General features: G+C 45.4%; 1 protein-coding gene and 1 non-coding gene across 2 annotated transcripts in view; both read right to left on the reverse strand.

Moving 5' to 3' along the window:
* Window positions 1–1,180: 1,180 nt before the first annotated feature.
* Window positions 1,181–1,345, reverse strand: LOC130928351 (U1 spliceosomal RNA). Its single transcript, XR_009066663.1, has one exon. It is a non-coding gene; the product is annotated as a U1 spliceosomal RNA (small nuclear RNA).
* A 1,084-nt stretch (window positions 1,346–2,429) lies between these two features.
* swap70a (switching B cell complex subunit SWAP70a) overlaps window positions 2,430–14,322 on the reverse strand; it is a 61,048-nt gene continuing 49,155 nt past the window's right edge. Inside the window, exons 8-12 of the mRNA XM_057847139.1 lie at window positions 10,624–10,731; window positions 10,323–10,489; window positions 3,562–3,742; window positions 3,389–3,485; window positions 2,430–3,308 (exon numbers count right to left, since the gene is read on the reverse strand). Coding sequence (XP_057703122.1) covers window positions 3,187–3,308; window positions 3,389–3,485; window positions 3,562–3,742; window positions 10,323–10,489; window positions 10,624–10,731 — 675 coding nt within the window. The 3' untranslated portion in view covers window positions 2,430–3,186. The remainder of the gene's footprint in view (window positions 3,309–3,388; window positions 3,486–3,561; window positions 3,743–10,322; window positions 10,490–10,623; window positions 10,732–14,322) is intronic.

The raw sequence follows: 14,322 nt of genomic DNA on the forward strand, positions 1-14,322 counted from the left end.
CAGGCCTCTCTAATATTTTCAAGTGGGAGAACTTGCACAATTAGTGGTTGACTAAATACTGATTTGCCCCACTGTATATACTAGTCCTTCTCAATAAACTAGCATATTGTGATAAAGTTCATTGTTTTCTGTAATGTACTGATAAACATTAGACTTTCATATATTGTAGATTCATTACAAACAACTGAAGTAGTTCAAGCCCTTTATTGCTTTAATAATGATGATTTTGGCAAAAAAAAGTCAAGGAAAAACAAAAATCCCTATCTAAAAAAAATTTGCATATCTCATCCGACCATTTCCAGCACACGCCTGTGCACGGTGGCTCTGGATGTTTCTACTCCAGACTCAGTCCACTGTTTCTGCAGGTTCCCCAAGATCTGGAATCGGCCCTTCTCAACAATCTTTCTCAGGGTTTGGTCCCCTCTTCTGGTTGTGCAGCGTTTCCTGCCACACTTTTTCCTTCCCACTGAGATGCCTTGATACAGCACTCTGGGAAAAGCCTATTCGCTCAGAAATTTCTTTCTGTGTCTTAGCCTCTTGCTTGAGGGTGTCAATGATGGCCTTCTGGACAACAGACAGGTCAGCAGTCTTGCCCACGATGGCGGTTTTGAGTAATGAACCAGGCTGGGAGCTTTTAATAGCCTCAGGAATTTCCTCAGGGGTTTTGAGTTAATTCGTTGATTCAGATGATTAGGTTAGTAGCTTCTTTTGGAGTACCTTTTCATGATATGCTAATTTTTTTAGATAGGGTTTTTTGGTTTTTCTTGACTTTTTTGCCAAAATCATCAATATTAAAACAGTAAAAGGCTTGAACTACTTCAGTTGTGTGTAATGAATGTAAAATATATGAAAGTCTAATGTTTATCAGCACATTACAGAAAATAATGAACATTATCATAATATGCTAATTTATTGAAAGGGACCTGTATACTTTGGGGAAAAAAGTGAATTATCATTTCTTAGCTGTATCTTTCCAGCACTAAATCTGATTAAGTTGAATACCCTTTATTATATTTGTTATTTTTAATGTAAATTTTCACAGGGGTGGGGGGGGCAGTTCTCATTACAGTCAATTAACAAGGAATCACATTACATTGCAGTCAATTGATAAGAAATCACATTACATTACAGTCAATTAATAAGAAATCACATTACAATTAAGTTTATTTCACCAGTAGATCAGGGGAGAGCGCAAGCGCAGACCTCTACTACTAGAAATTACACAGTAAAGATTCCCGCATTTGGACAACTTGTCAACATTAGTTCAACCGGGAATGCAGTGGTTAAGCCTCAGTTATGAAGATCCACCATCTAGACCATGGTATCTTCCCTGCCAGGTAAGTATGAGTTGCACAGTGCTGCAGCGCCAAAGTCTTTAGGCCGCAGGCCATCTTCAGTCATTGGCCATTTGCTACTGACTTACAAAATAGTCATAATCACACACACTAGGCAAGGCAAAGCTACCTTAAACCGGTACTCTGAGGATGCTGCAGCACCCCCGTGTGTTATGGAGAAGTGTTTTGGTAGATTTTTTTTGGTAGTTGTTGTTAGAAATAAATAAAACATATTGAAACAATACCGAATTAAACTTTGGGGGTTAAATATATATGTTGAAATAGTTTTTTTCTGTTAATAACATGGTCACCACGTGACACTTTGCTTTTGAATCGGAAAAGTTAAATGTTGACAGAGGCGGCGTCAACATGGCGCAAAAAGGAAAATAAGCAGTTTTTTCTTTACAAAAACAGCAACATTTTCTAAAATTCAATTCGAGGTCGAAAATGAAGATGATTATGATGATAGTTCTATAACATTACCCAGCGCAGACATGTTTGCTGCAGATTTAGACTGTGGAGTCCAGAAAGGAAATCTACTTTTGGTGTCTTCAAATAGGTAAGACATGCTTGCATTGTAGCCATATTATTATTATTTTTTGTTGCTGTTGAGCTGCCCCCGTGCAGAGCGCTGTTGGATATTAATCTGCAATCTAAATTAGTGTTGTGAAAAGGGGGTGTTAAACCAAGGCTTTTTGGATCTTTTAGTTTTAAAATATGTTCGTGTGTCATTGCGCCGTCTAGCTGCAGGGATTTGCATTATAATAATACACGGGTGCTTTTATGTTTTTTTAATACAAAAACTACAACACACACTGTAGGTGAAATAGAAGGCTGTCATTATAGTAGCCAAGTAGAAGTAGTAGTACACTATCCTGCAAACGTGTGTACTGCCATTGTGCATACCCTGTATGAAGAAAACGCTAAAAAAGATCCTAAGCACCGCCTGCTGTAAATTGGCTTCTAGTAGCCCGGCAAGTGCTGCTTTTATTTCAGATTTGTTTTCCTTAATTCCGTCATCATGGTAGGTCTTGTGTTCAAAGTAAATTTCAAATTCTTTCAATGGCCACTTTGGATACAAACAACATACGCACCTGCAAAACCAGATATTTTTTAATGCAATAAAAATCATACAAAAACCTTAAAGATTTACAACGTGTGTACGAGGCCGTGGGGTCAAAGACGCATCTGTCAGACTTTTTCCTTTTTTTCCCATTTCTGAAGAATGTTCCCAATCACTTTGGACTAGGAGATGTTGGAAATGAGTCCAAATGAATTTGTTCCGGGTGATTTTTCTTCTGGGTTGGGGGGGGGGGGGGGGGGGGCAACTGGAGATGTTCTCCGCTTTGGAATACTCCAGAGATTTGTGAAAGTTGGACATGCATGAGGCGCCACATTTTTATTCTCTGAGATATTAATACTTTGCATACATACAAGACATCAGGATTCTTTAACCCCTTTAATGCCATTAAAATAGATATCAAGGATACTAAAAAAGCTCAACATGGAAACATTTTTACCTTACAGCTTTTTCTGCAGTAATTCTGTTTGTGTAGTTGACTAAATACTCAAATTGAATTAAAAATTCGGATGACGTTGCTGTCATGAACCGATGACCGCCTAAAACGTGTTTTTGCTGCTATCTAGTGGACACTCTGCGTCATGGATTAGTAAAATGATTATCATATTTAGGCCCTTGTCAAAAATTAGTCAATCCATTATTATGAATCATTAATTTCATCCACGAGCAATTGACGCCAGTGACGTCTATCACCATCAATGGCGCGAAACACAATCATTCACTGGCAGGTAAATGGCAGTGAATGAGTTTAGGACCTTGTTTGTTGTTCCTTCATGGACTCGAAGGTGTTGGTGGGTTTTTGCTCTCCTGCCACAACTTCTTGCGCAGCTCCAGCTCCACCTCGCTAACGGAAGCCGCGCCCCAGTTGCTTACCCTGTGTGGACTCTTGTGACCTAAAGCAAGGATCAATCACCAAAAACCAATCAAATAGCCAATTTGTCTTTTTTTTTTTCCTTTTTAAATCACTCGCTACCTGGCTGGATGAGGCGCACCAGTCCTTCGTGCTTGGCCACTTGGTCTTTCCACTTCTTGGTCTTGTTAGCCGCTCGCTCCAGGTTCCTTGACACTTCCTGTAAATCGAATTCAAGAGAAGATTTGGAGGAGAAAAATAGATAGTAAACGTGACAGGCAAAACCTGACACTGACCTCATACTTGCGGAGAGCTCCATGCCGCTCGGTCTCAGCCTTTTCCAGCCGTGCCACGGCGGCCCGCAGCTCTTGCTCCTGGGCAGGGTGTTCAGCTGCCGGCTCCCCCTTACGGTCCTGCATCTGCTGGAAGTGCAGGTGCTCCAGTTCTGCCCTCCTGGCAGTTTCCTCCTCTAGCAGCCTGCGTACAGACGACACTTTGTCAATATACCAGGTTTCTTCCTTTTCTGCACAAATTATGATTTTTTAAAAATTATTTTTAACTCATACAGGGCACTCATTCAACACATTGGATGCCATTAACATCACTCGACGTCTAATCTGTTTTGACTGGGAGAGGCGAATGAATATTCGTTCAATACAAAATACATTTTAAAAAAATAAAAAAGATTTATTTGCTTGTTCCTTTATTTAAATATTTTAAAATACTTTTTTAAAGATTTTTTTTTCAGCAAATACAGTCATGGCATTATTATGAGAAATCATAGTATTAGTAGTAGTACGAGGAAAAACGCCGCACCATGAGTACGAAGATTAATTACTATTAGAATGAGAATAAAGTCCTGGTAACAGTATGAGTTTAAAGTCGTTAATATACGTAAGGATACTGTGCAGCTAATTTAGCTATGTACTTTTCGTAAATAGGACTATGAGCCACGACGAAGTACTGGTATAAATCCTTCATTTGATTATAATTTGACGATGAACCAAAAGATTAAGGATTTCTTTATTTGTGCAACAGATTCTAAAACAAAGCCTCACAAGATGCTCTAAATATTGTTGATTTTAACAGAGGCAGCGACGCACTACTTAAAGTACGTAGCAGCTAATTTAGCTACATTAGCCACACTGCAGCTATACATATACAGTGGGGCAAATAAGTATTTAGTCAACCACTAATTGTGCAAGTTCTGCCACTTGAAAATATTAGAAAGGCCTGTAATTGTCAACATGGGTAAACCTCAACCATGAGACAGAAAGTGGGAAAAAAACAGAAAATCACATTGTTTGATTTTTAAAGAACTTATTTGCAAATCATGGTGGAAAATAAGTATTTGGTCTATACCAAAAGTTCATCTCAATACTTTGTTATGTACACTTTGTTGGCAATAACAGAGGCCAAATGTTTTCTATAGCTCTTCACAAGCTTTTCACACACTGTTGCTGGTATTTTGGCCCATTCCTCCATGCAGATCTCCTCTAGAGCAGTGATGTTTTGGGGCTGTCGTTGGGCAACACGGATTTTCAACTCCCTCCTCACCCCGTGGCGTATAAATGATAAGAAGAACGTGTTAGGTTTTGTGTTTGGTTTCTCCTTGTGTGACTTGTCCTGTGATTACCCATTGCTCTCACCTGTGTGTGTTTTCCCAGTGTATTCGGCAATCTGCATCCACCTGTGTTACCCAGCTGTTCCTTGTCTCGTTATCCCTTGTCTGCTTGTGTATATATGCTCCCATTTTCTGTTCACTCCTTGCTGCGTCATTGTCTATGTCAATGTCTGTGCCTGCGTCAAAGTTGAAGTCCAGTCCTAGCCCTCGTGTTCGTCTCAGTAAGTTTTTGATATTCAGCCTTTGTTAGTGACCTAAGTTATTTGTTGATAGTTTTTTGATCACCACAGCCTTTGTTTTGTACTTTGTGCCTTTTGTTAGTTATCATTAAAGCCCTTTTGAGTTCTCTGCCACCTGCCTCGCTGCCTTTTTCGTTTTCCCTGCATTTGGGTCCATAACAACCTGCCTGCCTGCCCGTTCATTCCTGACAGAATGACGCAGCCACTAGTGGACCCAGCGGGAAAAATCCAGCACCGGCGTACACGCCGACGACCATCCGCATGTTCCCCTGATTATATTCTGCCTCGCCACGTTTTTTTAGATTCAGATTTTTCTGATTTTGAAGATCACGATTCATATGATTTCCATTCTGATTCCGACTCCGACCTGGATTTTGATTTCACGCCCTCCGTTTCCCCTGGTAATTTTTCTTTCCACCCGTCGCACTTTATATCCCGTTCTGAAATCTTGGCCAAAGACTCCTACCTGGGATCCCGGTGGGCCATCTATCGGGGACCCCCCCGGGGTGGTCTGCGGGGACGCCCAGGCTCACTGCGGCCTAATGGGGCTATTCTGCCGCCCCTGCCACCTGAAGGCCCTCAGCAAAAGCCTCGGCGTGGCCGTCAACGCCGACGGCGGGCGGCGGTGCTGACGTCGTGGGTTCCCGAAGCTCCCGCGCCGGCTCCCCGCAGTCAAGTTCCGCCAACGCCGGCTCCCCGCAGTCAAGTTCCGCCAACGCCGGCTCCCCGCAGTCAAGTTCCGCCAACGCCGGCTCCCCGCAGTCAAGTTCCGCCAACGCCGGCTCCCCGCAGTCAAGTTCCGCCAACGCCGGCTCCCCGCAGTCAAGTTCCTCCCGCGCCGGCTCCCCGCAGTCAAGTTCCTCCCGCGCCGGCTCCACGCAGTCAAGTTCCTCCCGCGCCGGCTCCACGCAGTCAAGTTCCTCCCGCGCCGGCTCCACGCAGTCAAGTTCCTCCCGCGCCGGCTCCACGCAGTCAAGTTCCTCCCGCGCCGGCTCCACGCAGTCAAGTTCCTCCCGCGCCGGCTCCACGCAGTCAAGTTCCTCCCGCGCCGGCTCCACGCAGTCAAGTTCCTCCCGCGCCGGCTCCACGCAGTCAAGTTCCTCCCGCGCCGGCTCCACGCAGTCAAGTTCCTCCCGCGCCGGCTCCACGCAGTCAAGTTCCTCCCGCGCCGGCTCCCCGCAGTCAAGTTCCTCCCGCGCCGGCTCCCCGCAGTCAAGTTCCTCCCGCGCCGGCTCCCCGCAGTCAAGTTCCTCCCGCGCCGGCTCCCCGCAGTCCAGTTCCTCCCGCGCCGGCTCCCCGCAGTCCAGCTCCTCCCGCGCCGGCTCCCCGCAGTCCAGTGCCCGTCCCGGCGCCCAAGCTGCCCGAGGTGCCCGTCCCGGCGCCTCGTCGCCTAGTCCTTGTCCCGGCACCTCGCCGTCTGGCCTCCGTTCCAGTGCCTGCGCTGATTCCACGCAGTCCAGTGCCCGTCCCGGCGCCTCGTCGCCTAGTCCCTGTCCCGGCGCCTCGCCGTCTGACCTTCGTTCCAGTGCCCGACGACTCCGCTGCTGTTCCGCCAGCAGACTCCTGCGACTCCGCTGCTGTTCCGCCAGCAGACTCCTGCGACTCCGCTGCTGTTCCGCCAGCAGACTCCTGCGACGCCGCTGCTGTTCCGCCAGCAGCCTCCTGCGACGCCGCTGCTGTTCCGCCAGCAGCCTCCTGCGACGCCGCTGCTGTTCCGCCAGCAGCCTCCTGCGACGCCGCTGCTGTTCCGCCAGCAGCCTCCTGCGACGCCGCTGCTGTTCCGCCAGCAGCCTCCTGCGACGCCGCTGCTGTTCCGCCAGCAGCCTCCTGCGACGCCGCTGCTGTTCCGCCAGCAGCCTCCTGCGACGCCGCTGCTGTTCCGCCAGCAGCCTCCTGCGACGCCGCTGCTGTTCCGCCAGCAGCCTCCTGCGACGCCGCTGCTGTTCCGCCAGCAGCCTCCTGCGACGCCGCTGCTGTTCCGCCAGCAGCCTCCTGCGACGCCGCTGCTGTTCCGCCAGCAGCCTCCTGCGACGCCGCTGCTGTTCCGCCAGCAGCCTCCTGCGACGCCGCTGCTGTTCCGCCAGCAGCCTCCTGCGACGCCGCTGCTGTTCCGCCAGCAGCCTCCTGCGACGCCGCTGCTGCTCCGCCAGCAGTCTCCTGCGACTCCGCTGCTGCTCCGCCAGCAGTCTCCTGCGACTCCGCTGCTGCTCCGCCAGCAGTCTCCTGCGACTCCGCTGCTGTCCCGCCAGCAGTCTCCTGCGACTCCGCTGCTGTCCCGCCAGCAGACGACTCCGCTGCTGTCCCGCCAGCAGACGACTCCGCTGCTGTCCCGCCAGCAGACGACTCCGCTGCTGTCCCGCCAGCAGACGACTCCGCTGCTGTCCCGCCAGCAGACGACTCCGCTGCTGTCCCGCCAGCAGACGACTCCGCTGCTGTCCCGCCAGCAGACGACACCGCTGCTGTCCCGCCAGCAGACGACACCGCTGCTGTCCCGCCAGCAGACGACACCGCTGCTGTCCCGCCAGCAGACGACACCGCTGCTGTCCCGCCAGCAGACGACACCGCTGCTGTCCCGCCAGCAGACGACACCGCTGCTGTCCCGCCAGCAGACGACGACGACGACTCCGACTCCGACTCTGTTCCTGGTCCGCACGACGACTCCGACTCTGTTCCTGGTCCGCACGACGACTCCGACTCTGTTCCTGGTCCGCACGACGACTCCGACTCTGTTCCTGGTCCGCACGACGACTCCGACTCTGTTCCTGGTCCGCACGACGACTCCGACTCTGTTCCGGACCCTCGCCCCGATGATGCTGCTCCCCGTTTCCTGCCAAAACGTGGCGGTATGGACAACCGAGCACTACCTCGTCGGGGACGCCCGCCTGATCTGCCTGTGCGGTCGCCCAATGTCTGGCGCCCCGGGCGCCCTCCCGATCGACCCGTGCGATCGGCCCACGTCTGGCGTCCTGGACGCCCGCCTGACTGGCCGTGACGGGCTGGTGTTGCTCCCTCCTCCGAGCAACCTTCTGACTTTTTGTTTCCTCGGGACGTCTGGGATCCGTCCCTTGAGGGGGGGGTACTGTTAGGTTTTGTGTTTGGTTTCTCCTTGTGTGACTTGTCCTGTGATTACCCATTGCTCTCACCTGTGTGTGTTTTCCCAGTGTATTCGGCAATCTGCATCCACCTGTGTTACCCAGCTGTTCCTTGTCTCGTTATCCCTTGTCTGCTTGTGTATATATGCTCCCATTTTCTGTTCACTCCTTGCTGCGTCATTGTCTATGTCAATGTCTGTGCCTGCGTCAAAGTTGAAGTCCAGTCCTAGCCCTCGTGTTCGTCTCAGTAAGTTTTTGATATTCAGCCTTTGTTAGTGACCTAAGTTATTTGTTGATAGTTTTTTGATCACCACAGCCTTTGTTTTGTACTTTGTGCCTTTTGTTAGTTATCATTAAAGCCCTTTTGAGTTCTCTGCCACCTGCCTCGCTGCCTTTTTCGTTTTCCCTGCATTTGGGTCCATAACAACCTGCCTGCCTGCCCGTTCATTCCTGACAGAACGGGGAGCAAAAATCCCAGAACCACACACGGGGACCTAGTGAATGACCTACAGAGAGCTGGGACCACAGTAACAAAGACTACTATCAGTAACACAATGCGCCGCCAGTGACTCAAATCCTGCACTGCCAGACGTGTCCCCCTGCTGAAGAAAGGACACGTCCAGGCCCGTCTGCGGTTTGCTAGAGAGCATTTGGATGATCCAGAAGAGGACTGGGAGAATGTGTTATGGTCAGATGAAACCAAAATAGAACTTTTTGGTAGAAACACAGGTTCTCTTGTTTGGAGGGAAAAATACTGAATTGCACCATACCCACTGTGAAGCATGGGGGTGGAAACATCATGCTTTGGGGCTGTTTTTCTGCTAAGGGACCAGGATGACTGATCTGTGTAAAGGAAAGAATGAATGGGGCCATGTATCGAGAGATTCTGAGTGAAAATCTACTTCCATCAGCAAGGGCATTGAAGATGAGACGTGGCTGGGACTTTCAGCATGACAATGATACCAAACACACAGCCAGGGCAACAAAGGAGTGGCTTTGTAAGAAGCATTTCAAGGTCCTGGAGTGGCCTAGCCAGTCTCCAGGTCTCAACCCCATAGAAAATCTGCGGAGGGAGTTGAAAGTCCGTGTTGCCCAACAACAGACCCAAAACATCACTGATCTTGAGGAGATCTGCATGGAGGAATGGGCCAAAATACCAGCAACAGTGTGTGAAAAGCTTGTGAAGAGTTACAGAAAACGTTTGGCCTCCGTTATTGCCAACAAAGGGTACATAACAAAGTATTGAGATGAACTTTTGGTAATGACCAAATACTTATTTTTCACCATGATTTGCAAATAAATTATTTAAAAATCAAACAATGTGATTTTCTGTTTTTTTTTCCCCCACATTCTGTCTCTCATGGTTGAGGTTTAACCATGTTGACAATTACAGGCCTCTGTAATATTTTCAAGTGGGAGAACTTGCACAATTAGTGGTTGACTAAATACTTATTTGCCCCACTGTATACTAGTATGTCGACTATTTTTGTCGTACTGATACTACGACTATATTCTAGTAATAACGGTACGACATTTTTTTTACGTACTGATACTACGACTTCAATCTCGTAGTCCTATTTTTTTCTCTTTCTGTCTTTGGCCCTAATACTCCATTGTTTATAAAGACTACATAAATCTAAACTTTTTCCTCTGAAAAATCTATTTAAAAAAAGAAAGGAACATTCACCATTTTTCTTTGGTTGTTTATCAAAAAATATAATTTAAAATAAATAAAATACCATATATTTTTCAAACGATTAACTGAGATTAAAATCATGACATTACTAGAAACTACGAAACATCGTAATATTACGAGATTAAAATCATGATATTACGAGAATTAAGCCATACAATAAATAACAGTTAAATAGAAATATTTTCACTTTTGTTTTCTCCATGTACTGTTTTTTCCCTTTGCTGTATTAAATAAATGGAAAAAAATGTAAAAATCAAATGAGAGAGTATTTATTAGTAAGAGATTCAAAAAAGGGGATGCAAACAATTTTTAGTTCAACAATATCTCCTAACGATTAATCAAGTACACAAATAGTTGCTGTAGAATTTGAAAATCGATTAATCGTGGCAGCCCCGCATTGTGAGACCTAGCTTGCAGATTGCGCGCGGCTTCTTCATCCTGCTTGGCCTTCCTCTCGTCCTCCAAGGCCGCCTCCAGTTGACGGTACATGTCCTCCATCTGGCGGATGCGCAGCAGATTCTGCTCCAGTTCGTTAGACTTTTGGGCCACCTGCTCTTCCATCTGCAGACGCACCTGCATAAACAAACGCACAAGAACTCATGAATGCAGTCCGCGTCGATGAGTCAACATCATCTTGCTCGTTTGTTCTTCCAGGAAGAAAAGCGCAATGGCGGGCGGATAGAAGTAAACCGGCTCTGTTTGCTCACCATTTTCTCTCTCTCTAGGTCCAGTCTGAAGCGATCCTGCAGATCCAACTGGGTTTTTTTCATCCTCTCTTCTTCTGTCGCCGCTTCAGCTGCGACCGCTTCCATTTTCTGTCAATCAATCAAGAGGTTCAATGACACTGCTTCAGGATGAATTTTAAAAGAGAAATGAAATACATTCGAGACAATATTTAAAGTTGAAATTTACAATCAATCGTTCCTTCGTGTGTTTCTGTGCCATATTTGGTACTGGTGTGGCCCCACTAACATGCTCGTTGCTAAGGACAAATGAAGGATTTTTGCAAAATTGTTTGTAAAATAAAAAACAATCGGAATTCCAAGATGAACATGTACAACAAAGGCGATTGCTCTAAGATTGTAGGGAAGTATGCTGTTGTGTGTACATATCATTGCCTAATTGTGGGTTTATGGGCAGTGGGAGTGGCTTGGCAGCCCGGGGACCCTCTGCTTCTCTGCATGATGATTGGATGATCTGTCTGAGGCTGATTCCATTTGTGATTGACAACAAAATGAGCGAATGAGTGATCTTGTCCTATTAGCATCCGCGGGAAGCATTTTTCGATTTTCACTCCGTTGTTCTGAGTTGAGACGAGACTTTCATAATCATCCTAGAGACATTTGCTTTGTTAAAATTGACTAGCAAAAAAATCGAGCTTCTATTTCTGCTTTTTGTTTCTCTCGATTGTAGCTAATTGTGTTTTGAGACTTGACGCACTCTCGTTTCTTTACCGAATGTGCAGCATGTGCCACTGAGCCCCTCCACCGTCACAAAGCACTCACAGGCCAACACACTTTGTGCTGTAAAAAAGTTTGTTTGTGATGCTATCTTTTTATAGATATTCAGATATTAATTTGAAGTGATAGTGTCACTCGCAGCTTTTCTCTATCTAACTACCCCGGCTGACGGAACGTACCAACTCTCTCAATAACAGAGGGGTGTCTCAACAACTGGCACAAACATAGCCCAAACAAATACCACCCCTTTGGGTCCATTTTTAAGTAAATGGGGGCTTGAGATATTAATATCGATTGATGACGTGACTCACAGCCCAACATCGAAATGTCCCATCCGATTAAGTACAGCCTCTCAGGCCATGTCCACACGTAGCAGGGATTTTTTTTTTTTTTTTTTTTTTTTTTAAAAGAAGGATTCTGCCCTAATACGTCAGGGAAAATAATTGCGTCCACATCTGCATGTTTGTGTAGAAAGAAAAAAAAAACTTCCATAGCCAACCGCTTTCATTCATTTTTAGTACATTCAAAACAATAAAATAATTGTCCAAAATACCCATTATTCAATAAGAAGCACAGCAAGAGTTTGTAAAAAAAAAAATGGAAGCAAAAAAGCGCCTATTTAATATAGTCAAAATGTAAAAATTGGTCTCATGTGTGACGTGAGGACAAAATTTGTCGCAGCCTGTGACGTAAATCTTCGGTTATCAGTGTCCACATGATGGAGCCACAAACGCAGAATTCGCAAATCTTCACCTTCCCCGTCGTTTTTAAGAACCCTGGTTTAAATCTGCGTGCGCGTTTGGATGATAGGTCAAACCATAGAAAAATATCTTCTTTTTGCCAAATACCCTCCCATAGCAAAGCAAAATTGACAATGAGAACTCGTTCATGTCTCATTTACATCTCTGAGAAGTGAATCAGTATCAATCGAGCAACGATTGAGACCAGAGTGGTTTTCTCGGTTTTCTCAAATTTGTCTCGTGAGAAATAAGTCTCACAGTGAGCATTTCGTGAGAAGGTTTTGAGAAATAATTCCAGTGGCACGATTTCTCAATAATGTCTTACAGCTGTCTCCTTTCAAGGTCTCACCAAGAGACAACTATGAGATCTTGTGTTGATCTCAAACGCGTCTCAATTTGATCTCCCTTACTTGCACTCAGTATCTCAGTAATGGCTCAGTAAAAGGTATGGATGAGCAAAGTATTTTATTTCTTAAACTTGTCTCAAAGCTGCCTCATTTCCTGATCATGCTAAGCAGCCCTTAACAGACATATGCCAGTTAAAAATAGTGCTAAATTTGAACTTCTTCCAATTAGTAATAGCTCATTTTAAGTTCTTGAGATTCTTTCATTGTAAAAGTGTAATGTCTGCTCTGACATGTTCAATCACATCTTAATTAATCTCGTGCAAAATTCCGAGAATATAATCGGGCAAATAATTTAATACATATCTGGTTCATTTACACAGAGTAGCGTGAACAACTCTCTAGTCGTACTTTCTAATGGAAAACTGGGAATATATTACCGCTATGATACCCGAGTTTCCGAGATAAGAACACCCTTCAAACTTTAAAAATGGCGGAAAATGAAGAAGACTGTTATTTATTATTTTTTTAAACCGTCAATTTATTATTTATGACGCCTGCCTGATAACGCAGTGACAGTTATAAAATTATAAAATTCTACTTTTTCTAGTTTATTGGAAATTACAAACAAAAACTTGCATTGAGACTCATCCTCTTCTTGTAGTAATTTAATTAATAGGTAACACAGTTTTGCAAACCAAAGTCTGCCGTTTTCTTTTTTTGTTTGTTTGTTTTTCCTTTTTCCTACGACTGCAAAACCACACAAAATAGCCTGGTACACCAGACTCACCGCTGTTCCAGCTATTTTCGCAGTGTTTGAAAAATACAGGGAGAACAGTCTGGCCGTGCCAGGCAACACACAAACAGGACGGGATCGTACCAATTAACAAGTGGCAACGTTCATCTTTCCCAGAGCACTTGAAAGCAACATTATACAGGTGTTGTGCTGAAAAATGTCCCCCCCCCCCCGGCGTGAAGTGTCCCCCCTGACGGGAGCGCTTATTTATGAGGCTTTATTGAGGTGAAAACGTCACACGTTTTCATGGACGCATTACAGTAATGGATTTACGACTGTAAAATCAGTTTTAAATAAATAAATTACACAAAATACTAGTAATGTATTTTGGTAACAAATAGTGGACTGGGCCACATAACCATCTTTGAACAGAAATATATTAGTCTACAGGTTTTCACGACCATATCCCGATGACAATCACACAGGTATGACATTTATTAGTTCAAGCAGAGTAAAAAAATACATATTCACGGTAAAAGAAAGTCGTTTCCGTGTCCATCGAATGGTAAGAAAAAGCTGTTTGTACGAGTGACGTGCGAGCGCTTCCGTCACCAAGTGAATTACATTTAAAACAAGATATTAGGCAGTTAGAGTCTAAAATCAATCGAACAACAAACACGGAAATTGTAAAAATAAGACAATACTAAGAATATTTTATTTAAAAACAAAATAACGCGTGTTAAATGGAATGATTTCCAAGATAGTATGGCAGCAGGTGGCAGTAATTGCAAGATGCCACGAAGAAGAACGTGACCATCACAGCTGCACTGTGACGAGCGAAAAGTTACTGTCACAGGAAAATACAACTAAAGTGTCCTTCTGGCCACCACTGAAGCAGTTTTCGACATCATGCTGAAAGAGACTTAAACAGGTGAGCGCCTTATCGATTATTTTGTGAAGAAGAGTTAACTAACTTAATTCTGTGGCCCTAAGGCGAACTATTTTACCATATACTGTATCTATCATTGGCTAACGGCTAACGTCAACCTCCTAGCTAATCACGGGACTAAGTTTTCGTTTCCTCGCCAGTAAAATGCTAACAAAACCTATGAAATAACATTATTGA

The sequence above is a fragment of the Corythoichthys intestinalis genome, chromosome 1 (genome assembly GCF_030265065.1).
Source record: "Corythoichthys intestinalis isolate RoL2023-P3 chromosome 1, ASM3026506v1, whole genome shotgun sequence".
Classification (NCBI taxonomy): domain Eukaryota; kingdom Metazoa; phylum Chordata; class Actinopteri; order Syngnathiformes; family Syngnathidae; genus Corythoichthys; species Corythoichthys intestinalis.